At 38.4% G+C, this 25,262-nt stretch overlaps 1 protein-coding gene across 1 annotated transcript; it reads right to left on the bottom strand.

Annotated features, from left to right (window-relative positions):
- Positions 1-43: 43 nt before the first annotated feature.
- Positions 44-6,586, bottom strand: LOC104095762 (ribonuclease 2-like). Its single transcript, XM_009601956.4, has 9 exons — positions 6,105-6,586; positions 5,401-5,429; positions 5,234-5,307; positions 4,330-4,431; positions 4,213-4,216; positions 3,259-3,350; positions 2,495-2,656; positions 1,616-1,700; positions 44-331 (listed from the first exon to the last, which is right to left on the bottom strand). The coding sequence occupies exons 1-9, from the start codon at positions 6,350-6,352 to the stop codon at positions 297-299; spliced, it is 831 nt and encodes a 276-aa protein (XP_009600251.1). The 5' UTR covers positions 6,353-6,586; the 3' UTR covers positions 44-296.
- Positions 6,587-25,262: the final 18,676 nt, after the last annotated feature.

Genomic DNA, 25,262 nt, shown 5'->3' with positions numbered 1-25,262 from the left:
CAAACTGTTCTTTATATTTATGCAAAAGCAAAGATAAACCATGTAGAAAAGTTATTTTAGTAAACTGGAATAGCATAAAAGGGAACATATTAATCTGCTTAAAGTTACATTGATTATAGACTGGAAAGTTAACAAGCAAATATTATTCATCCACTTGTACAATTGCATGTTTTAAAGTATTAATCTATCCCAAGCAGAAACTTGTATTGTCACTAAGCTTCACCGCAGAGTAACAAACCAAGGTCATTTGGAATCCTTGTCAAATTAGCTGAACCAACCAGAGACTATTCTGTAGACTAAGAAGCTGCTGTTGTATTGCTGCTTCTAATCTCTGTAAAACAAAAAACTTATCACAATGAGGCTCCACTATGTCCCTATCATGGCAGGTAATTATCTCTATAGCTACTCCGACCTAGCGAATGAACAAAAAGGAAGACTGAGAATGCACTATGACAATGGATAGTGGATACATAAAAAGCCACAGGACAGACAGTATTACATATATATATATATATATATATATATATCTAAACATTTGTCCAAAGTGCAAACAGGTGTGGCACACCAACTTTCACATTCCTTGCCTGGTCCGGGTCATTCAGTCTCATGGTGGAAACACTAAGAACTGCACTAATGTAAGCCAATTATCCTGAAATATTCTTTAGTTGAGCTTTTGTGAAAGCAAGTAAGCATGTTCAGCTACTTTATGGAGAGAGTAGAGACAAATTAGTAGCAAGTAGACGGGAAACCAAAGCTTTAAGCTGATCCAAGCAGAATGCTTATTATCTCCCTAAGTTGCAAGAGAAAACCTTCTCGGAGAGCTCAAAACTGACATGAAAATGAATTATGCGATCAAGAGCCAAAAAGGAAACAAATGAGATGAAACAAGAAATTAATGTGTTACGTTTATTTACTAATTTAATGATAGTGTCTCCTATTGATCTGAGATATCACAAGTAAAGAATCTGCAAATACCCACCAAATACATGCGCAGATGTGTAAGGAGACAAATAATTTTCTAAATTTGAGTTGATTTCTAGAGTATGTTAAGGGGTCAATTTTCACAATTTTCCTTTTCTTTGTTTGGTTCACTGTCATAAAAAATGTTTATAGGCCTGGTTAGTCAAAGACAGATTAATTCATCATCCGCGCACTCGTGTATGATTTATGAAAGAATTGAAATTTCACAAGTACAGGCATTTCATTGCTCCTTGTATATAAAAGTTGCTTACAACTGCTTCACTTCATGTAACTAGTAATGCAACACAATTTTTGAATATATTTTTGAATATATTCCATTTTAAAAAATTGTTTATTGTGCCAACCAACCAAAAAGTATGCATAAAAATATTTACAGGAAAGAGGCATCCTACTATTGGGCATGTTCTTATTTCAAAACAAAATGAGGGCCACTGTTTCACATGAAAATGAACTATGCCATTAATGCCTAGGTGTATTCACTGACCCTATTCCAACATAGGGCAATCAGAGAGGAGGGAGCTAATCCATTATCCGCTGCACTTAACTCAGTACGTACATCATTTACCATGTCATATTTTTCTTATGTATGGTACTTGGAACAATGGTAAGAATGGCTAACAAAAAGAGAACTTACCCCATGATCCTTGGGCTGGCAAACTGACATACTGAGGACATGACCCTCTTGATAAGGTGCTAGTATCACGTGCACAGTCACGAGGCTGTAGAAAGGACAGGGATTGAATCACATATTAGTAGGGAAGATTATGGAATGACAGTTTGCTAATAATAGAGATTCAAAATAAAATACAAATTAAAGGGCAGCCCGGTGCATGAAGCATCTCGTATTTACGCAGGGTCCGGGGAAGGGCCGCACCACAATGGGGTGTAATGTAGACAGCCTACCCTAAACATCAGTGGCTGATTCCACGGCTCGAACCCGTGACCTAAAGGTCACACGGAGACAACTTTACCGTTGCTCCAAGGCTCCCCTTCAAAATACAAATTAAATGCATGAAATCAGAATACCGAAACAAAGCCTGTATTCTTCCTAACCCCACTGTTCTTAACATATAGGATATTGAATAAAGTGACGACGAGGGGGTACTAGATGATAAAAGAAGATCGGTCATTGTCTTCTGTTTGTTTTCTCATCAGTTGGCTTTTCGGTGACATGCAAGACCTTAGTAGCCCTCTACATTTGAACAAGAAAACTGGTTCTTAACGATCAAGTCATGAACTTTTCTGCATTATGGTTGTGCGATATCTACTGGTGAGAGTGAGACTATCCAGGATGGCAAGGAAGTTAACAGAATGAAAGGTACTTCGTTGATGCTGACAAAGATTTCTTTTTTTCCTTTTTCTTTGAACAGGCACTGGCAAAGAGTTCTACAGACGCAACATAGTATCTGAAATTTTTCATTTTATGCTGTCAACATCATCATTACATTACAGTAAATGTGAGTCATAAAGCATCCATTCCAGTATCTGTTAGAGAATTAGAGAGACGACGAACCTCAAAATTCTTATAAAAGCATATACGAAGTTCCTCCAGGGCATCGCCTGAGCATGTTAACTCTGGGGTTGCATGGAAAGCATTTTCAATTGATGAAATGATGCCTCCTAATGGATACTTATCGGAATCTGATGGTACATATCCAGCTTCAAGCAGAACTTCCTGGCGTTGTGTTTGAATGCATTAATGTTAGTCAAGTACCAGGAGTAATTACTATTCATATCCAATTGTTGTGCATAACCACTATATGGTTAGTCGACTGACATTGAAGAAAAACTTGTTAATATTCAACTGAAAACAAAATGAAACTGTATCAACAAGAGAACCATTTTCACATGGATAAATTGATATCTATATAAAAATAGTTTTTAGTGCATAAACAATATCAAGAATGTTTTGATACAGTTGATTAATTGATATCCCCCCACCCCCCACCCCCCCACCCCACCCCAAACAAAAAAAATATCCTCTGTTGATTACCGAGTTGCAACTGATTTCCTCTTGGTATATTTTGCATCAAGGGGAACTAGGTATTAATAAAAACCCAGGAGAAAGTTTTGAGATATAATCATAATATTCAAGATGCAACAACTTCTTCAGTATTTGAGGTCATCAAAAAATTTCATAGAATGAAAATACCCGAGCACAAAAAGATAAAAACAAAAACTACAAAACTGTACAAGCAACAACAAGAAAAGGACATAAAATTTCTAAGAAAAAAAGGTATTTTACTCTTCCAAGGTATAGCATGAAAAGTCACTTACTGTAACATTATACTTGAAGTAAACATTCAACGTAGTCAAAAAGAACTCATATTCATCATGGACAACTGGATAAGCACATGTCCCATGTTTTTCTGCAATCAATAAACATGAAAATATAGTCACAAATGATACTTAAAGAATATCCTATCTGGCTTTTGTCCCGATAAAATATTTAAAGCGCATACAAGTAGGGGTAAGGTCCGTACACACTACCCTCCCAGACCCTACTTGTGGGATTACACTGGGTATGTTATTGTTGTTGTTGTTGTTGTTGCATACAAGTATACCAGACCTTCTGTACTATAATCAGGTTGGATTTTGTAGTGAAAAAAGGCCCTGTCTCCATATAACTCCCTATTGAAAACCAGGTGTTTTGTTTGATAACCAGAAGATGTACACCCCATCATAATACTATGAGGTATTTGTTAAAAGAACGAACATGAGTTCTTTTACACATCGCACTGCAAAGCAATATAACAACCACTGGGAGTAGGGGCGGGATTCTCAGTGTAACTTAGAGGGATTAATTCTCCCCAAGAACAAAAATGTGTCTTTTAGCCCTTTGTTGGCACAACATCGTCATACCAAAGGGAGATTACAGAATATTGATGATGTGCACAGGCTTAAGCGCACACAAGAGTGAAGACATCTCATTGATTCCATGACAAAAGCAGAAGGAAATAAAACCTTCTACCTCAGTTTTAGAAGAATAATAAATAAATAAATTTACTGTACATGAGGAAGTACATGCCTAATCACTTATCAGCATCCAAGAAGAAGAAGGAAGCTACACTTAATTTATTAAGACATGTCAACAGTCAAATTACTTTCTAAGTTTTTACATCACTGGCTCCTTGATGTACATATAAACCTTGCTTCTCAATTAAGTTCTAAGAAATAGGAAGCTTGCAAGATTAATTTAACATAAAAAATAGAATAAGGCAAGGTAATTACCCCACTGTGATTGAGTATCTCCAGAGTCAGCATAGAGGAAATGCAAGGAGGATGTGTCAGTTCCTTAAATTGTATCGAAATCAAACAATCAATGAGTAAAGACAACAGTGAAACCACCTCATGTGCCCAGAATGATCCTTTTCTGTGATGGCAAGATCTGGGGGAACCACAACTTAAAGAAGGCCAATACTTCCTCAAGGGCTCGAGCAGTGTTGAAATCTGAGATGACAAATAGTACTTTGGCTCAAAAAAAAAAATTTGACCTCGGTGATGAGGAGTAAGCATATGTATGAAATGGAAAAAAGGGAAGCACCACTGAGATTAACTAAGCTTCTCAATGACCTCATAGTGGAGTTTGCAAATATCCTAGCTAACCAACAAAGTTCGCAGAAGCTTGCAGCACTAATATGAAATATAATCGCTTGAATCCAATTTACAGCAAAAGATGTTTGATGGCTTAACTCTCTATCTGTATTTGCATAAATAATTGGCACCTTGACACAATCTCACAGCCATAGTCTACGTTACAAATATGTGCAAATTATATAACAGAATTTAGATCTGAAAAATTAAGCAGCCAAAAGGTCTTATAATGCAAACTTCATGATTAAAAGTTAAGATAGCAAATAGACAAACGTGTAAGTGTTCACACAAAAGAACTGCTCAATATGAAGGTGAAGATTTGGGAATCCATTCTTGAGTGCTTGATCTTTGTAAAAAGCTGCACCCAAGGATGTGGCCTAGTGATAACTAGAATGAGGATCACGGGGAACAAAGTTTTGAATCCCAGTAGAGGCCAAAAAAAAGCTAGGCGATTTCTACCCGGACACCACTGTATTCACAGTAAAAAGAAAAAAAAATCTCCATGAACTCTTGTGGATTTAGTCGTGCCATCAGAAGACATTGGCATTCCAGTTATAAACTGTTCACAAGCAATGCAAGTAGTTCCACCAATCAATTATCACATTCCAGGCTGCTCTCTCATAGAAAAAAGGCAAGAAAACACAATAAGCAAACATACCTCTCTCTCATCAAATGCTTTACCGGAACAGCAGGCAGGCCAAGTTCCATCATTGTACTCTGTCCAAAGTCCATCTATAGCACAAGAAACCTTATTCAATTCTATCTTTCACTTTTCATCACATACAAAATTAATTACACACCCTTCTGAAATGGAGTAGGACTTACGAATTGTGAATATAGGTGGCGAGTTCGAGCTGCAAAAATACAAAAATCACAAGTAAGCTCCCATAACGCATGTTATATAATGAAATTGTCGCAAACAAATATATCTAAATTTCTTATTCTTTTTCTTGCTATAATACTCAAAAAATAATTGATCCACTTTGTGCTTCTCCACTTAAAAGATAGTAGTAGTACTAGATTTGGTTCAGTAGCCATTAGACCAAAGTCATGGAGGCCCATAAACTTTAATCTAACGACAACCACAACAACTAAGCCTCAATCACAAACTAATTGAAGTCTGTCATATGAATCTTCAATATCCATTTAGCACCATTTGGACCATATTTTAATTTAATCCTAACCAAAAAAAAAAGAGGAAAAAAAAAAAGGCACATAAAGAAGCATATCATATAGGGGTAATTGCATTGAATAAGTACATTTAACCTTCAATTAACTAAAACATGTGTATTTGGTCCTTTCGTATATGAATAAGTAATATTAGACTATTTTTAGAACTATATTACCCTCGCATCAGTATTCAGATGGTTTAGCAAATTTGTTACATTTGTGAAGATTCAAGTGCAGAGGGATCAAAGGTGCACGTATCAACTAAACAGAGACCAAAATTAGAAATTGTCCATATTTGAGGGACTACAAGCCAAATTTTCCACAAAAAAACAAAAAAGAATAAGAAAAAGGAGATGTACCGGCTGCAACAGGCGTTGGAAGAACAACAACGGCGAGTTCTTCGGCAATACGTGCCTGGCCATTGGAGAGATAGCTTGAAGTAATCGAACTCTCGCTGATATCCTCCTCCTGCGCCGCCGCGTCCTCTTCTCAGTAATCCTACTTCCTCATCCCATCCACCGTTGACTCCAACCAGAATACAACAGGCTCCGATCAACAGAAATAGCATTCGTAGATTCACAATAGCGTGGACGGGAAGGAAAGTCATGGCTCTACCACTACTGTTCTATTCCCAATAGTTTTTCAGTTTTCTTTTTCTTTTTTTGGGTTTCGTTCCCATGAGTTGTGAAACAGTTTTTTTATAAATAAGGGAGAAGGCTGGTGGCAGACGGCAGTTTTGGATTATTATTGTGAACAAAAAAGAAAAAAGAAGAAGATAAATGGCGTGAGGATTAGTTAACGGACAAAGTAGAACTTGGCACTTTTAATTTGCTGACGGACTTGAAGAATCTTTACGTTCCTGTTTGATGAGCATTTAGTACTCTTTCGGTTTCATGATTTTAACTTATGTATGACGTGAAACTTTTCATCATTAGTTTAATATTATTTCTTTCCCAATATAATCATTATAAATTTCACAAATAAGAAATTCCTGTTATAAAATAAAAATGGTAAAGTAATAAATCAAAGACAAATATAGAGAGAAATTGATATATTATTCAATTTCAAACTGATGTACATAATGAACTCAAATCTCCTCTATTTATAGAAGAAATGAAGCAGATGCGAAGCTTTTCAGTAAGCAGTTGTGAGACTTTTCTTGATCTGCTTGTAAACTGTTTGCATGAGCTGCTCGCAACCTGCCTGATTAATAAGAAGCTGTTGCAAGTCATTTCATTGAGTTGCTTGCAACCTGCCTGCATCAGCTGCTTGTAGATAAACTTTAATAGAGTATTAAATGAATAATCTTCTTCAGAAAGATTATCTGCAATGGAGTATTAAATAAACATCCACAATATAATATTTTCATAACACTCCCCCTTGGATGTTCATTATTAAGTGCCTCGTTAAAACCTTTTTTTAGAAAAAATCCCGTGGAAAAAATCCTAGTGAAGGAAAAAGAGTACACATATTCTGTACTACGCATTGCTAGCTGCCTCATTAAAATAACTTACAAGAAAAACTCTATGGGAAAAATCTTAGTAAGGGAAAAAGAGTACATCACGTATTTTACTCCCCCTGATGAAAATCTTATTTCAAATATTTAAGTCTCCGCATTCCAATCTTGTATACCATCTTCTCAAAAGTTGAAGTTGGTAAAGATTTAGTGAATAAATTTGCCGGATTGTCACTTGAACGGATTTGTTACACATCGATATTATCATTCTTCTGGAGATCATGTGTGAAGAATAATTTTGATGAAATGTGTTCCGTTCTATCTCCTTTTATGAATCCTCCATTTAATAGGGCTATGCAAGCAGCATTGTCTTCGTAAAATATTATGAGTTTTTCATCACATTCCAAACCATATTTTTCTCGAATAAAATGAATCACTGATCTCAACCATACGCATTCCCTACTTGCATCATGAATAGCTATTATCTCAACATAATTTTAAAAAGTAGCAACAACAGATTACTTTGTAGAGCGCCATGATATGACGGTACCTCCACATGTAAACACATACCCGATTTGAGATCAAGTTTTATGGGGATCAGATAAATAACTTGCATCTGCATAACCAACAAGATATGCACTACCTTTATTAGCATAAAACAAACCCATATCAAGAGTTTCCGTTAAATATCACAATATATGCTTAATCTCGTTCCAATATCTCTGTGTAGGAGAAGAGCTATATCTTGCTAGTAAATTAAAATAAAATGCAATATCAGGCCTTGTAGCATTAGCAAGATACATAAGTGCACCAATTGCACTGAGATAGGGTATTTCAGGACCAAGGAGTTTCTCATCCTCTTTTGGAGGTCGGAACCGATCCTTATTCACTTCAAGTGATCAAACAACCATTGGTGTACTCAACGAGTGAGCTTTGTCCATGTAAAAGCATTTTAAGATCCTTTCTGTATAGGTAGATTGATGGATAAAGATCTCGTCTGCTAAATGTCAATTTACAGACCAAGACAAAGTTTTGTCATTCCAAGATCTTTCATCTAAAATTCGTTCTTAAGATATTCAATTGCCTTTTGGAGCTCTTCTGGAGTTCCAACAAGATTTATGTCATCAACATAAATAGCAAGTATAACAAATTTTGATGATATTTTCTTTATAAAAATACATGGACAAATAACATAATTTATGTAACCTTCTTTCATCAAATATTCACTGAGGCGATTATACCACATGCGCCTAGATTGCTTTAAATCGTACAAAAAATTTGTAATTTGATCGAGTACATTTCTCGAGACTTTGAATTATATGTTTTAAGCATTTTAAATCCTTCAGGGATCTTCATATAAATTTTATCAAATGAGTCATATAGGTTATGACATGTGTTTAAATGGCATGACGTCTTCAGGTGTCTGGACTACAGGTCTGATCCTCACAATCTTTTACAATATTTTGCACTATATTGTATCAAATATATCATCGACGCTCATTTTTTATCGGTTCGCAAGAGACATAACTTGATGAGATCTCATCACTTTCTTTATTTTCAAGCCTGAAATTCTTCTGGAGTTTCATAAAATGTTATGTAGTAGGCTCTTCTAGAGCTCATTTCCTTCTTATGATCATTTTGATTATTTGCTCCTATCATTTTCCAGGATTGTTACCTTTGGAATCGATCGGCCTATTACGCTTCATGTGTGCAGTAATGTAACGACCCAGCCGACCGTTTTGAACATTTGCATTACGTTCAGCTATTTGAAATCTTGAGCAGCATCGTATGATGTATTATGACTTGTGTGAATCATCGATTTGGTTTTCAGGTTATTCAGAATTGATTTGGAAGAATGGATTTCATGATTGGAGCTTTAAAGTTGGAAGAGTTGACCAAGTTTGACTTTTTAGTATTTGACCTCGGATTGGAGTTTTGATAGTTCCGTTAGGTCCGGATGGTGATTTTGGACTCGGGCGTATGCCCAGTTTTGAAGATTGATTCGGAGTCAGATTTGAGTGAAACTAGTATGGTTGGACTCGTAATCGAATGGGTTGTCGAATTTTATAAGTTTCATCGGGTTTCGAGGTACGAGCCCAAGTTTTACCTTTTGGTTGACTTTGGGCTTTTGATTAAAGATTCGACCTTTATCATTTGGAATTATTTTCTTAGACATTATTTGACGTATTTGAGTTTCTTTTGGCTAGTTTCAAGCCGTTTGGAGGTTGATGCGCATGGGATGGCATTATTGGAGCATCGTTTGGCTTGCTCGGTATTGGATTTGCCTTGTTCGAGGTAAGTAACACTTCTAAACTTGGTGCTGAGGGTATGAACCCCTGAATCTACGTGATATGTATTTGGTGTTGAGGTGACGCACAGCTAGGTGACGGGCGTGTGGGCGTGCACCGTGGGAATTATGACTCGATTGATTTTGTTGTACTGTGTAGTGACCTAATCTTGTTTCTATTCATGAAATTTCTACGTGTTAGAGTAATTGAGTTGTGATCCTTGTTAGAAACCATGTCTAGGCTATATGCTTATCCTGTTGGCACCCACTGAGGTCATTTCTGTTGTTGAGTTATTTGCTTAAATTGCAATTACATACTCATCATACTCATTCATTTGCATATCATATCTTAGTCTCTGTTGCCATTTATTAATATATCATATCATTATTTTTAGGCTGATTTTCATGACATTGTGAGCCCGAGAGACTGGAGAGATTGATGACTGAGTTGAGGCCTGAGAGCCAGATTGTGAGTGATATTGATGGGATCGGGCTGCACGCCGCAACAGGTAAAATTGATTCATGATGGGATCGGGTTGCATGCCGCAGCAGGCTTTATTGATTCATGCCATGATTGGCGTATTATAGCACTTAGGCTGGATCTGTCCCTCCAGAGTTTGCACACCCATAGTGAGCGCATTTGCTATTGATTCATTTGGGCTGGATCTGCCCTGTACAGTACTGAGTGATTGAGATTGTTGAGGGTTAGATCTACCCTATTCAGTTCTGAGTGACTGAGTGTGTCGAGTGATTGAGCGTGATGAGTGAAAAGTGTGAGATAGTGAGATTGAGTACTATGAGAGTATGAGTACATGAGTTCATCATTGTGATGCATTGCATTTGACATGAATTCTTGACATACATGCATAGAGATGCATTCCCTCATGCTACGCAATTTTGGTGCATTCACGATTTCACGTGCACACTGATATATAGGCATAGAGAAGTACTTTCCTCATGCTATCTAAAAATGAAACATCTTATTTATTGTTGAAAGGTTTTGGGAAAAATCACAGTTTTTTGACTCACTCATATTTTGGTGATTTCGGTGAAGGATTTGGTTTTTACTGTTACACCTGAAAAGCATGACTATTTTTCCATAACTGTTAACGAGCATCACATCACATCTCTGAGTTATTTTTTTTATCACTTTTATTATATTGTTATGAACTGTTATTGGCTATTGGTGTTGGACACCGACCTTTGTCCCAGCTCGTTACTACTTTCAACCTAAAGTTAGGTTTGTTTCTTATCGAGTACATGGGGTCGGTTGTACTCATACTACATTTCTGCTCCTTGCGTGCAGATTTTTGATTTGATGTTGCTGTGTATGGTGGGAGCTGGCATTGAAGACGTACCTATGTTCCGGTCATAGCTGCCTCTTGATCTTGGTAGCTTTAGAATTTTAATCTGTTCATGTATATTTCAGACAGATGATGTATTTATTTCATACCAGCTTTATAAACTATAAATCTTCGAAGCTCATGACTTGTACTACCAGTCCTTGGGATTTTTTGTAAAAGCTAAGTTATTTCATCATTATTGTCTCATCAAATTTCATTGGAATTGGTTTATTATTAATTGGCTTACCTAGCGGGTTGGGTTAGGTGCCATCATGGCTAGTTGGATTTTGGGTTGTGACAAGTTGGTATAAGAGCTCTAGGTTCATAGGTTCTACGAGTCATGAGCAAGTGTCTAGTAGAGTCTTGCGGATTGGTATGATGACATCCATACATATCTTCGAGAGGCTACATGAAATTTAGGATAGACTTCCCATCTTTCTTTCCTTATCGTGCGACATTAATTTAGCTTGAAGCGTAACTATTTGAATTCCTTCCATGCACTCGTATGCACATGTGATCGCTCGATATTAGTTGTGCATCGACAGCTTATGATTCCATGGATGAGGTGCGAGATGTGATTTCGGTGTGTTGATGATGGGCCAGTCTGGAGGACTTGAGGTCGGGTTTTGTTTGTAGCTTGAGCACGGGGATTTTGGTTGTGTGAGCATGTGCTTTTGGACTTATAAGTCCAATAGTGTCCTTATTAGTGGAATTTGTAGCTCGATGAGTGGTTGGATGGCGGTATGATGAGTATGATATGACCGTGGGATGTGTTCAGATGGTTTGCATGTGATGAGAAGAGTTTGCTTGAGATATAAAAAGGACTATTGGGTGCTTGATTTCTGTCTGGAAGTGATGTATAGTCTCGAATTATAAGTGTATTGAAGGATCTTTCATGTTGCTTAATGGTGGAACGAAGTAGCTTTTCATGTTTTGTTGATGAGTTCAAATTCGGGAAGATTAAGGGATTGCGTATTAGTCGTTCCTGTGAAAGGGTATAGGGAGATATCGGTTTGAGACTAAGCAGGTGGGTTATCACCTGCGGGGTAACCTACGGATGTGTGATCCTTATGGTGTTATGTGGAGGCTTTCTTTCCTATCAGTGGGTTATATTTGTGCGATTTGAGTTTGGATCGGTTGCAATAGTTGACCTGACTGTCACGAGGATGAATGCGAGCTTAGCAGATAATTTGAAGTAATATATGGTTTGTGTTACATGAGCTTATGAAGGATTGAGTTGAATCTCACTACGATATTATGACAGTAATAGAGTATGTGCATTGTGAGTTATCGAGTGTTTTGATCTATGGCTTTGAGCCAAGTGGGGGAGTATGCTATCGACGATTTGGTTGCAGGGTTACATATTGTATTGGTTTCAGTATGAGGCATGCTTGTGGATCGGTTATGACTTGCAGAGGCTGGTTTTGATGATGACTTAAGCAAGAAAATTCCTGGATGTATGGTGTACTACACATGATGGATATATAGTAATCTTAGACTGATTCAGGTTTGTTGTTCGTGGTAGATGTAATGTACTAAGGAAAAGCGATTCACTCGGTTGCTTAGAGGTGTAGATTACTTCTTTGGGTGTTATTGAGCTAATGAGGCATAGGTCGTTCGGCCCGTTTGGGCGGTGCAATTGAGATTTGAGCAAAGTGGATGACTCTCGAGAAGGTTCTAAGGGATTCAGGAGTTATATGTAGCAATTGGGAATTTTCAGGATTTGTATATGGCTAGAATCTAAGATTTACATTGGATGATGTCGAGACTCGCGGTATTTCTATATCATTATGGATTATACATTTCAGTATCAGGAAGGTGAAGAAAACTTCTTTAGATTCATAGAAGGTCTCTTCAGAGTGGGTGTCTCGGTTGTGGTACTTTTGGGGTGCTTAAGAGAGAACACAACGGCTTATGGGCCTTAGGGCGGTGTGGTTTTATGCTAGGATCTCTTGTGGTGAGCTTTGGATAAGGATCGTGATGTTTTGGCAAGGAGAAGTGTCACCTTGAGGGTAATTCGGATGGAACTGAGAGAAATAGGACAACTTGGTAGTAGGTTGGATCAGCACGGTAATGAATATGATCGGTTTTTTGGTACTTATGATGTGGTGAGTCTCTACAGGTGTTTTGGGGCAATATTCTTGGGTTTGGCGACCTGCGTGGCTTGGTTGAGTTAGAGAGATTCAGTTCTGATGGTTTGGTTATGTGCAAATAGGTTTTGAAGATTCTCGATAGTTTCTACCACGGTTTGAGATGGATATTTCCTACCGGTATGAGGATCATGTTGCGTGTTATGATTTTCTCCTGGATGGGATCAAATGGAAGGTTTCTGACTGATCAGGTATGTATTTTGCTGGTGACTCAGAGTTGATTATGAGATTCTCGGACTTTTCATATGATGGCATGATAGATGCGGTGTGTTGTGTGGGATTGAGATTTGTATGTGCAAGGTCACAATTCAGTTTTGAAGGGAAGGTCATGAATTCTTAGGCAAACTTGACGGTTTTAGATGACTAGATGAATGATATTACTACTTGGTATTGCCTGAGGAGAGTGTACATTTTAGAAGGTGCATTGAGTGTTGACTTACGAATGCTTCATTGGTATTGCGGTACTTGTCTGGTTGATCGACTACTGATATTCAGATTTTTGCTATGTGGCACAGAAGAATTATAGAAGTATTCCTCGTGGGATGATCGTGTATGAGAGATGTGATAGATATTCGAGCGGTGGAGTTTGGATTAGATATGGTGATTCGGGTGTTCTATGGATTTGGAGACCGGGAGTTCTCAGAAGCAGATTGTTTCGTTGTTATGGACTGTGAAGATATGGCCAAAGCTAGCCAGATGATAGTATGTGTTATGGTTAGGTCATTATGGACGTTCGGAGGGTAATATATCAATTTATTGATGACCAGGGTTGATTTGAAGGACCATTGGTAGGTCCAATGAGGATGTGTTTTCTACACCAGGTCGAATTTGTTGATTTAACACTGCTACTTTTGAGGGATGTGCCATTTGGTTAAAAGTAGAGCTTGTCCGTGTTCTGATATTTTCTATGTGTTACTCTTCTAGAATACAATGGGTTGTGATCCATTGGTTATTTGCACACTAGATGCGGTTCTGTTTGGGCCTTGTAGTGAAATTCGAGCGAGATGGCTCTTGGGTGTTGAATGGTTGATTGCGCCTAGGTTGTGGTCTTTCCGATTTGCGGTGTATTGTGTTATCTGTTCCTCCATGGTTATAGTCATGCACATAACCGTCTGTGTTGATGGGGTGTTGCATTCGGTTAGAGTTGAGCTTGTTAGCGTTCGGATATGTTCTATGTGGTACTCTTCTATGCTACGAGGGGTTGTGATTTGTTGGTTATATGCACACTTGGTGCGGTTCTGTTTGGGTGTTGTAGAGGAATTCGAGCGAAATGGTTATTAGGGTGTGGAATGGTTGATTGCACCTTGGTTATGGCCTTTTTCGGTTGTGGTATATTGTATTGTTTGCTTCTCCATGGTTATGGCCATGCACTTTTTGTACTTGATGTCGAATTACGTGTGGTTGATGATTTTGAGCATTGTGGCTTGAGGTATTTCATAGGACCGGTGTTGGATGGGGTCAAGCATTGCAACAGAGTTATGTAGGGATATGATCCTTTGTGTTAGATTTATGTGTCTTGGTTCTACTATCTATGATAGGTTCATAGCATTGCGGTTGTGGTGGTACTTGTTGAGTTTGCGGGACGGTTCTCTCATTTGGGTAATTTTTTATTTTTGGGTGCATTTGAATTGGTGCGTATTGGTGCACGGATTGCACGGTTTGTGGATCTAGGTTGAATTGGTGTGGCATGTCAGTAGGGTGACTATATTTGATAAGATGAGGTCGTCGGACCTAGAATGGGTGCTATCAGATTAGATTGAGGTATATTTGGAAAGATAATGTCGCTAATCGGCTTAGAAATTGACTATAGTTCTTGTCGAAGGAGAGGTAGCTCCATGACTTGTTGATGTGATAAGTGGTTACGGGTTTCTGCGTGTTTCTTTCATCATCGACAGTGTACGAAGGTTTTAGAATGGGGTTTTGTTCGATATAAGGTTTATTGCCGGTATTGGGTTATTTTGAGCAGCTACTGTGATCATAAGTTATTGCTATGAGTATTTGAGTTATGTGGTATATCATGTGATTGTGTCTTGGGATATAGTTATGGCTTGATGCAGCTTGTTCAGACTTATACAGTGTGTAGATGCGAAATTCGGGTCTTATAGGAAATTCCGGATGTTGGAAATTAGATTCTGAGGTTTACGGACTAAGGTCGAAGTAATGATCTTCAATTATGTTGTGTTGTCAGGATTATATGGATTGGATGACATGGGATCACCCCCGGGTATGTGCATTGTAAGGTTGCACAGTGATTTGAAGGCTTTGGAATGACTCTTGGCACGTTCGAGGACGAACGTATGTTTAAGTGCGGGAGAATATAACGACCCAGCCGGCCGTTTTGAACATTTGCATTCCGTTTAGCTATTTGAAGTCTTGAGCAGCATCGTATGATGTATTATGACTTGTGTGAATCGTAGATTTTGGTTTTTAGGTTATTCGGAATTGATTTGGAAGAATGGATTTCATGATTGAAGCTTTAAACTTGGAAGAGTTGACCAAGTTTGACTTTTTAGTATTTGACCTCGGATTAGAGTTTTGATGGTTCCGTTAGGTCTGGATGGTGATTTTGGACTCTGGCGTATGCCCGAATTTGCATTGGGATATTTCTAGAAGGTTTCGGCGTTAATTGGCGAAAGTTGGAAATTTGAAGGATTGGAAAGTTCACAAGTTTGACCGAGAGTTGACTTTGAGGATATCAGATTCGTATTGTAGTTTCGGGAATTGTAATAGCTTCGTTATGTCATTTGGTACTTGTGTGCAAAATTTATGTTCATTCCGGATTGATTTGATATGTTTCGGCACGAGATTTGGAAGTTAAAAATTTAAAGTTCATTGTGTTTGAATTGAGGTGCGATTCGTCATTTCGATATTGTTATGCATGACTGGGAAGTGCATTTTTCTTCTTCGCGATCGCGATGGTATTTCCGCGATCGCGATTCCTTGATTCGTCCTGTGATTATAAAGTACTCTGTTTTGGGGGTTTCAGCCATTTTTGCATATTTGGAGCTATGGAGCTCGGATGAAGGCGATTTTTGAAGGGATTTTCACCATATGGATTAGGGTAAGTGTTCTTTACTCGATTTTAATTTTATTTCATGAATCTATCTTCGTTTTTGGCATTTGATTGAGGATGTGAAGAGAGAAATCGGGGGTTTTGTCTAAAGTTTCATAGATTGAATTTGTGAGTTTAGAACATCGATTCAGAGTTGGATTTTTGTGAAACTAGTATGGTTGGACTCGTAATCGAATGGGTTGTCGTATTTTGTATGTTTCGTCGGGTTTCGAGGTGCGGGCCCAGGTTTGACCTTTTGGTTGACTTTGGGCTTTTGATTATAGATTCGACCTTTACATTTTGGAATTGTTTTCTTAGGTATTATTTGACGTATGTGAGTTGCTTTTGGCTAGTTTCGAGCCGTTCGAAGGTTGATGCGTACCGGATGGCATTGTTGGAGCATCGTTTGGCTTGCTGGGTATTGGATTTGGCTTGTTCGAGGTAAGTAACACTTCTAAACTTGGTGCTGAGGGTATGAACCCCTGAATATACTTGATATGTGTTTGGTGTGAAGTGACGCACATGCTAGGTGACGGGTGTATGGGCGTGTACCGGTTGAATTATGACTCGATTGATTTTGTGGTACCGTGTAGTGACCTAATCTTGTTTCTATTCATGACATTTCTACGTGCTAGAGTAATTGAGCTGTGATCCATGTTAGAAATCATGTCTAGGTTATATGCTTATCCTGTTGGGACTCACTGGGGTCATTTTTGTTGTTGAATTATTTACTTAAATTGTAATTACATACTCAGTCATACTCATTCATTTGCATATCATATCTCAGTCCCTTTTGCCATTTATTGATACATTATATTATCATTTTTGTGCTGATCTTCATGACATTGTGAGCCCGAGAGACTGGAGAGATTGATGACTGAGTTGAGGCTTGAGAGCCGGATTGTGAGTGATATTGATGGGATCAGGCTGCACGCTGCAACAGGTAAAATTGATTCATGATGGGATCGGGCTGCACGCCGCAACATGCTTTATTAATTCATGCAATGATTGGCTTTTTGTAGCGCTTGGGCTGGATCTGCCCCTCCGGAGTCTGCACACCCATAGTGAGCGCAAATGCTATTGATTTATTTGGGTTGGATTTGTCCTGTACAGTACTGAGTGACTAAGAGTGTTGAGGGCTGGATCTACCCTGGGGTGGATCTGCCCTGTTCAGTGCAGAGTGACTGAGTGTGTCGAGTGATTGAGCGTGATTATCACGACCCAAAATCAACCTAGTCGTGATGGCACCTAACCCAGCCCGCTAGGTAAGCCAACTACAATTGACACAACTCAAATCAAGTAATAATAGACAATGGGTAAAATAATTGAACTTTCTATACAAATCTCAAGGACAAGTAGTAGTAATCATGAGCTTCTATGATTTCGAGTTTACAATATGGTTTGAAATAAATACATCATCTGTTTGAAATTTACCTAAACAGACTAGCAAAACCTAAAGCTACCGGGGACAAGTGGCAGCTATTACCAAAATGCAGGTACATCTTCAATGCCAGCTCCTACCACACAAAGCGACTCCAGCTCCATAACTGCACGCAAGGTGCAAAAGTGTAGTATGAGTACAACCGACCCCATGTACCCAATAAGTATATTGTCTAATCTCGTTGAAGTAGTGACGAGACTTTTTAGTTAAAAGATACTTACTGATATAACATGTGTAGTAAACTAGCAAAAGAACAACACTACAACATAACAGAAAAGAGTGCTCAAGGTGAATCCATAACTCTCATAGTGTGAGAAATGTACTCAAGGTGTCAAGTCAACGGCACGACAACACCCTTCATGCATTTATCTCATCCTCACCAAATATACGTATAACAGTACCATCCGGGTGTAAGAAATGCCAATAACAATAATGACAAAGTGGAAAATACACAGGTAGAAATAACGAACAAGGCAGTACATATGGACTACGGTAAAAGACTAGGTAGAAGGCATAGAAATAATGACAACAATTAGGAAAGAAGAATATAAATCTCACTAACTAGCATAGTAGAAGGCCTAGGTGCAGATATAACAAACAAGATGGGAAAGCATGATCTTTATGAGCTAACAAATAGAAGGCATGAATAACTAACATGATAGAAAGCTTATTCGGAAGTGCAACAAATGAGGAACGACATGGATGTAGATATAACAACAAGAAGAAAAACATGATATTTTCAAGTTAAACATATAGAAGGCATGGGCAACACAACATCAATTGATATAGAGGACAAAGACAGAACATCAACGATAAGTCACATAGAAAACATAGGTACAACAGTAACAGATCAAGGTAAAGGCATGAACGTTTACACAAGGAAAAGATATTACAACATAATGTATGTCCTTCGTCCTCGCCTGCACGGAAACACCATTCGTGCCATGAACGCGTGATAATATAAAAACATGATAATATAACTGAAATGGCATGGCATCACCCTTCATGCTTTTACCCTCATCCTCACATGATAATGTAAATGAGATCATGAAAATGTAAATGAAATGGCACGGCATCACCCTTCATGCTTTTACCCTCATCCTCACATGATAATGTAAATGAGATCATGACAATGTAAATGAAATGGCACGGCATCACCCTTCGTGCTTTTACTTTCATCCTCACATGATAGTGTAAATAAAATGGCACGGCATCACCATTCATGCTTTACACTCTTTCTCACATGATAATGTATACGCAATGGCAGGGCATCACTCTTCGTGTTTTACACTCTTCCTCACCAAGCATATGTATATCAATGACAAGCAAGGTAGGAAGCATGAATAACATCAAGGAGAGTGTTTAAGTGAATATTTCGAATGAACATTAATCACAACTTTCAAGCCAATAACAATTCAATAAACCTCAAGTATTTTATTATTCAAGTATTTTGACAAGTCTCAAAATGATCTTTAACTCAAGTATAGAATCCAATATCTCGAGAATAATGGTCTCAAATGAGACGACCTAGCCGATCGGGTCGAGATCGAACTCCGTGTAAGAATACGAAGGTATTGTGAATTATGGAATATCAGTGCTAATATCACCCAACCTAATAATGTGGAAATTGACTTTAAAACGTATATGACCCTTAGCTTGTTGTTTTAATATTATTTGAAGCCCTTATTGAATTCTTGATTGTTCCTCTTATTTTATTATTCATTCTATTGAGTTGGTGTTTAACTTTTCATACTAGTGCTATTCGACGGTACTAACGTCCCTTTTATAGGGGGCGCTACATCTTTAAATGGATGCAGGTGGTTACATAGCAGACAATGTTTGTCAGAGATAGTGCTGCCTCCTTTTCTCAGCAGACTCGGTGAGCCCCATGGTTTCACAAAATCCGTCAAATTTTAATCAAGTCATAATAAGCTAAATCTTGGTTTCTAGCATTTAATTTCATATTCTTGGTAATCTAAAAGTCAAGTAGGACATGAAACAAGAATGATCTAGGATGTTGTATACAAAAATACGATAATCTCATCATCAACTCTGAATCATGAGTAGGATAAATACTCCATCAACCAGAAGCCTTCCACTTAACTCTATCCACGAGGAAATAACAACACACAACAACCTTCTTACCTATGGAAGACATTAGTCTCATGTCGTGGTCGGAACTATAGTAAACTCTTCGAAACCCATCCGCACATAACTAAGCCAATAGAACTGGATCCCTCTAAATCATCCAAGTCACACCGACTACCAAAACCAAAAGCGTTGCCACAAAACACCTGTAAAGCTTAATCATACCGAAGGGACCGACCATTCTATTACTATGTTCATCCAATCCACTACCAAGCTGACCCACTTCCCCAAGTTCCTCTTGACTTGCCTTCAAGCTAACACTACTCTTTCCCAATACTCTATAATTCTCGATCAAATCCCAATATGAAACCATGTCATCCTAAAACCCATAAGTCACTTTATCCCCCATCATGCACCTAATAGTACCATAAACTGAAATGCCAGCTTTGAAGAGACCTTCTATGAATCTGAAGTTGTTTATTTCATCTCTCTAATAATGCAATGTAGAATCAATAATGATATAAGAAGTATCAGAAGTCTCGGCACCATCAATGCAAATCTCAAGTCTTAGCTATATAACCCACTATGCTCTAATCTCCGATGCATAGACAATACGCGCCGAATAACTTGTGCTCCATCCACACATGAATACACGAAAAGAAGACCAAGCTATTCCTTTTCCTTGAGCGCTACATCCATGACGAATATCAAAACTGAATCACCAATGATCTCCATATGCCCATAAATTATTGTACATCATGCATCCAGAGATTTCCTTGCTCAATCCATATTGGAAGTCATTCTCTTCATGTCATAACTAACCTGCAAGAACAGTCTAGTCCAGGAACGGTAACAACACATACCTATATGACTTAACCATCGATGGTAGACTCCCCCACTTAGCTGAAAGCCATAAAATAAATCATCTGATAACCCACAATACTCTTCCTCCTTTACTACCATGATATCACACAGTTATTCAGCCAAATTCCTTATAAGCTCATATAGTACCGATCAAAACACACTCCAATTTATCTACCAAATGCATACTCATCCTCGTGACACTCGTGCGAACTTCCTCAAGTGATCTGAACTCTAATCATAGCACATACATCTTAATGGATAGAAAGAAAAAATCTTCATAGAAACCTCACAAGAATCAAACAACCTCACTCCCTATCGCATGACATAACCTACCTTCTTTGCCTCAAATCGATAACTCTCTATGACCCTACGATGATTACAACCATTATGCAATCAATTAATCCTCCTAAGTATATACTAGTCAATAAGAACAAGAATCCACTTTATCCCACAAATGAATAAATGAAATATCCTTCAAACATCCTCATCTAAAGCTCTACAACACATCAAGAAAAATATCAAGCATCCACCCCTTTGATCATTATCGTGATATTTGATGAGTGGTGATTTTACCGCTTAGTTTAGTCTTTTTTCTTTAGTTTTTGTATCCGTTAATTATAAGATGAGGTAATTTATGGTGTGCATTGCTAGATTTTCAGGTGAACATAGTCATTAAGAGAGTTAAGATCAAATGAAGTGGAATTGAGCAAAAATAGTTGAAGAAGTGAAAAAATTGGTTCCAGTCAGTTTCGCACCTACGGAAATTTTTTTGGTTCTACAGACTCGCATCTACGAAAAGTTGTCTACATCTACGGAATGGGAGCAGTTACACTGATATCGCATTTATGAGTGATTTCCCGCATCTGCGGAGGCGCTTATGCACAATAGGTTTGCACCTGCCTGTGCGCTTTTGCGCTTCTGCACTTCAGAGAATCCGCTTCTGCGGAGTAGACAATTTCCATAAGACTCACATTTGTGAGAGAGTTTCGGCATCTGCAAAACTGTACCTGCGATGATCCTTCCGCAGGTGTGGTCAACGTACTTCAAACCTGGGTTGATTTGCCATTTTACAATTTCTTGATCCCAAACCCACAATTACACGACCTAGCTCATTTGGAAAATATCTTTGGTATATCTTTGGTCTTCTTTACTAAGAAAATACTAGCTTGGATCTAGGGTTCTTGAACACACACTTGGGAGTTGTGATTAGAAGACTTTGGATGAGATTGACTTACCCTTTTTACTCATTTTTTCATTTTCTTAGTTGGTATTGAATATCTAAGTGCGTTGTATTAATTCCAATACTAAAATATTGTTTATGGGAACAATCATTATTAAAGTTTGGATCAAATCTCTTGTTGTGCTTATGTATTCAATGATTTTTTTATTAATATTAAAGTGAGTTAATTATTTCTAATGTATTCAAAAGGATTAGCTAACCCAAGGACTCGCTCATTAACTTCAAATTATTCTTGTAAAAGGTAATTAGTGGTTTGGAATGATTAATTATATAACGACCCGGCCGGTCATTTTGAGTATTGTAGCCCCGTTCCCCCATTTATTACTTATTTTATGTTCGTTTGTTATTATGTGACTTACCGAGGTGGTTGGTTTGGTTTCGGGGATATTTCAAAATGAATTATGACACTTAGTCCCAAGGTTGGAAGCCTAAGTAAAAAGAGTTGACTGGATATTGACTTATATGTAAAAGACTTTGGAATGGAGTTTTGATGGTTCTAATAGCTTCATATGGCGATTTTGGACTTAGGAGTGTGTCCGGATATGAATTTGGAGGTCCGTAGGTGGTTTTGGCTTGAATTGGCAAAAGTTAGAAAGTTGAAGGTTTGGAGAGTTGAGAAGTTTGGCCGAGAGTTGACTTTATTGATACTGGGCTCAGATTTTGGTTTTGGAAGTTGGAATAGGTCTTTTGTGTCATTTATGACTTGTGTGCAAAATTTAAGGTTAATCGGAGTTGGTTTGATAGGTTTCGGCATCGATTGTAGAAGTTGGAAATCCATTAGTTTTAATAAGCTTGAATTGGGGTGCGATTCATGTTTTTATATTATTGGATGCAATATGAAGCCTCAACTAAGTTTGTATGATATTTTAGGATGGGTTGGTAGGTGTGGATGGTGTCCTGGGGCCCTCGATTGTGATTCAGATTGAAATCAGATTCAGTTTTGGACTTGTGGAATTGTTGGTGTGTTCAGTTCTGGTGGGTTCGCACCTGCGGTGGGAGTGGCCATAGATGCGGTACCGCATGCGCAGCGCTCTAGTCATAGATGCGGTCTGGAGGGAAGGTGGTGAGGTCCATAGAAGAGAATGATTTTCCACAGAAGCGAAAGCACTTCTGCGATAAGGAGTCCGCAGGTGCAGTGCATGGCAGCTTGGCCTGGATTCCCAGATGCAGGATAGGGGCCGCAAAAGTAGTCTTGTAGGTGCGTGATTTTGGCCGCATATGCGGTTAGTATTTTACGTAGATGAGGACGTGGGACCGCAGAAGATGAGATCATGACCGCAGGTGCGGTTTCATCGGCAGAATAGATATAAACAAGGGTTAGAGTATTTTCTTCATTATTGGCATTTCAGAGCTCGGATCGATGCGATATTTTGAGGGGTTGTCACCTAGATTGAAGGGGTAAGTGATGTTTGATCACTTTTGTCCATGTATCTTGAATACCCATTGATTATTTCACCTATTTATGATGAATATAAGTTATAATTTTGGGATTTTTGACTCATGTATTGGAGAGTAAGATTTGAGGGTTTGAGGGTCGATTTGTGACCGAAATTAGATGATTTTGGTGTTGTTGGACTCATTATTGAATGAGTGTTCGGATTTTGTAAATTTTGTCGGGTTCCGAGATGTGGGCCCGGGGTTGACTTTTTGAATTTGGTTAAAGAACTTAGCTTTATCGTATAGGATCGATTCCTATAGCCTGTATTGATTATACTAAGTTATTTGTGACTATATTCGAGTCGTTCGAAGGCTGATTCGCGAGGCAAGGGCTTGTTGGAGTTGTGATTTGCGCGGTTTGAGGTAATTAACACTTCAAAACTTGGTGCTGAGGGTAGGAATCTCTAAAATATGTGTTATGTGGTTGGTGTTGAGGTGACGCACATGCTCGGTGATGGACGTATGGGCGTGCACCGTGGTAATTGTGACTCGGTTGATTCTGTGGTGCTGTGTAGTTATCAAATCTTGTTGCTATACATGTAATCACTGCGTGCTAGAGTAATTTAGCTGTGATCCATGTTAGAAATCATGTTTAGACTATATGCTTATTCTGTTGCAATTATTTACTTACTCATATTCATCATTTACATATCATATCTCAATCTCTGTTATCATTTATTGTTACATCATGTTATCATTGTTTGGGCTGATTGACATGAGATCTATGAGCCCGAGAGACTGGGAGATTGATGACAGAGTTGGGGCCTGAGGGCCGGCTTGTGAGTGATATTTATAGGATTGGGTTGCGCGCCAAATTAGGCTTTATTGGCACATTTATGGGATCAGGTTGCATGCTACAGAATGCCGTGTTGGCTTATATTAGCACTTGGGCAGGATCCTCCCCTCCGAAATCTGACATACCAGAAGTGAGCGTAGGTACCGAGAGTGCTGAGTGATTGAGTATGCCAAGCGATTGAGAGTGCTGAGTTATTGAGTGTGCTGGGCGATTGAGTGTGCTGAGTCATTGAGTGTGCTCACTGAGATTAAGTACTCCGAGAGTGAGTATATGAGTTTATCACTGTGATGCACTACATGTGACATGCATATTTGACATGTAGACATAGAGATGTACAATTCCTCATGATAGTTATACTTGGCATATTTTATCTGTATTGAGCTTAAATTGTTGAACTTGAAAGCATGTCTACATTTCTGTTCTGTGTACGAACTGATTATGAAATTTTTCTGAGTTATTACTGTCATTTCCCTATTATACATGTACTGTCATTATCTGGATTCAGATTGTACCTTTCTGAGCTCGTCCCTGCAATCAGCCTAAGGATAGTCATGTTACTTATTGAGTACATTGGGTCGGTTGTACTCATACCATACTTTGCACTTCGTGTGCAGACCCAAGTACATGTGGACCTAGCGGTTGCTAGTTTTGGTGCAGTATTTGCTTGGAGACTATTGAGGTAGCTGATATGACGCCCACAGACATCGACTCTCCTTCCTTTTAGTTTTATTCTGTATTGTTCTATTTTTTAGACAATTGTATTAGAAATTTAGACTATGGTGACACTTAGTAGCTCATGTACTCGGTGATACTTAGATTTTTGGAAATTTTGTAGTTGAGTCACAGTTGTCCTTATCGGTTATTTATGAGATTTACACTATTAAACTTATTACATCATTTTTTTATTTTAAAATGCATAGTTATTTTTTGATTGTCGGCTTGCCTAGTAATGTGATAGGCGCCATCACGACATGTTGAGATTTGGGTCGTGACAAGTTGGTTTCAAAGCACTAGGTTACTTTGGTCTCACTAGTCATGAGCAGGTTTAGTACAGTCTTGGGGATCGGTATGGAGATGTCTCTACTTATCTTCGAGAGTCTACCGAACCATTAGGAAACTTCACTTTCTTGTATTCTTGTTGTGCGAATTTGTTGATTCCCGAAACTAAACTTCTATTATTCTATTCTCTCACAGATGGTGAGGATATGCGTGACCGGATCGGGTAGACAACAACCAGTACCACCAGCGCGGGCCGAGAAAGGCTGGGGCCGTGGTAGGGGGCGAGGTGCAGTTCGTACAATAGCTAGATCAACACCTGTGGAGCCACTAGTTGCTCCAGCTTAGGTGTAGATACCAAATGTGG

Source organism: Nicotiana tomentosiformis, chromosome 7 (genome assembly GCF_000390325.3).
Source record: "Nicotiana tomentosiformis chromosome 7, ASM39032v3, whole genome shotgun sequence".
Classification (NCBI taxonomy): Eukaryota; Viridiplantae; Streptophyta; class Magnoliopsida; order Solanales; family Solanaceae; genus Nicotiana; species Nicotiana tomentosiformis.
The sequence above is the reverse complement of the archived record's forward strand: the minus strand, read 5'-3'. Positions and strand labels throughout refer to the sequence as shown.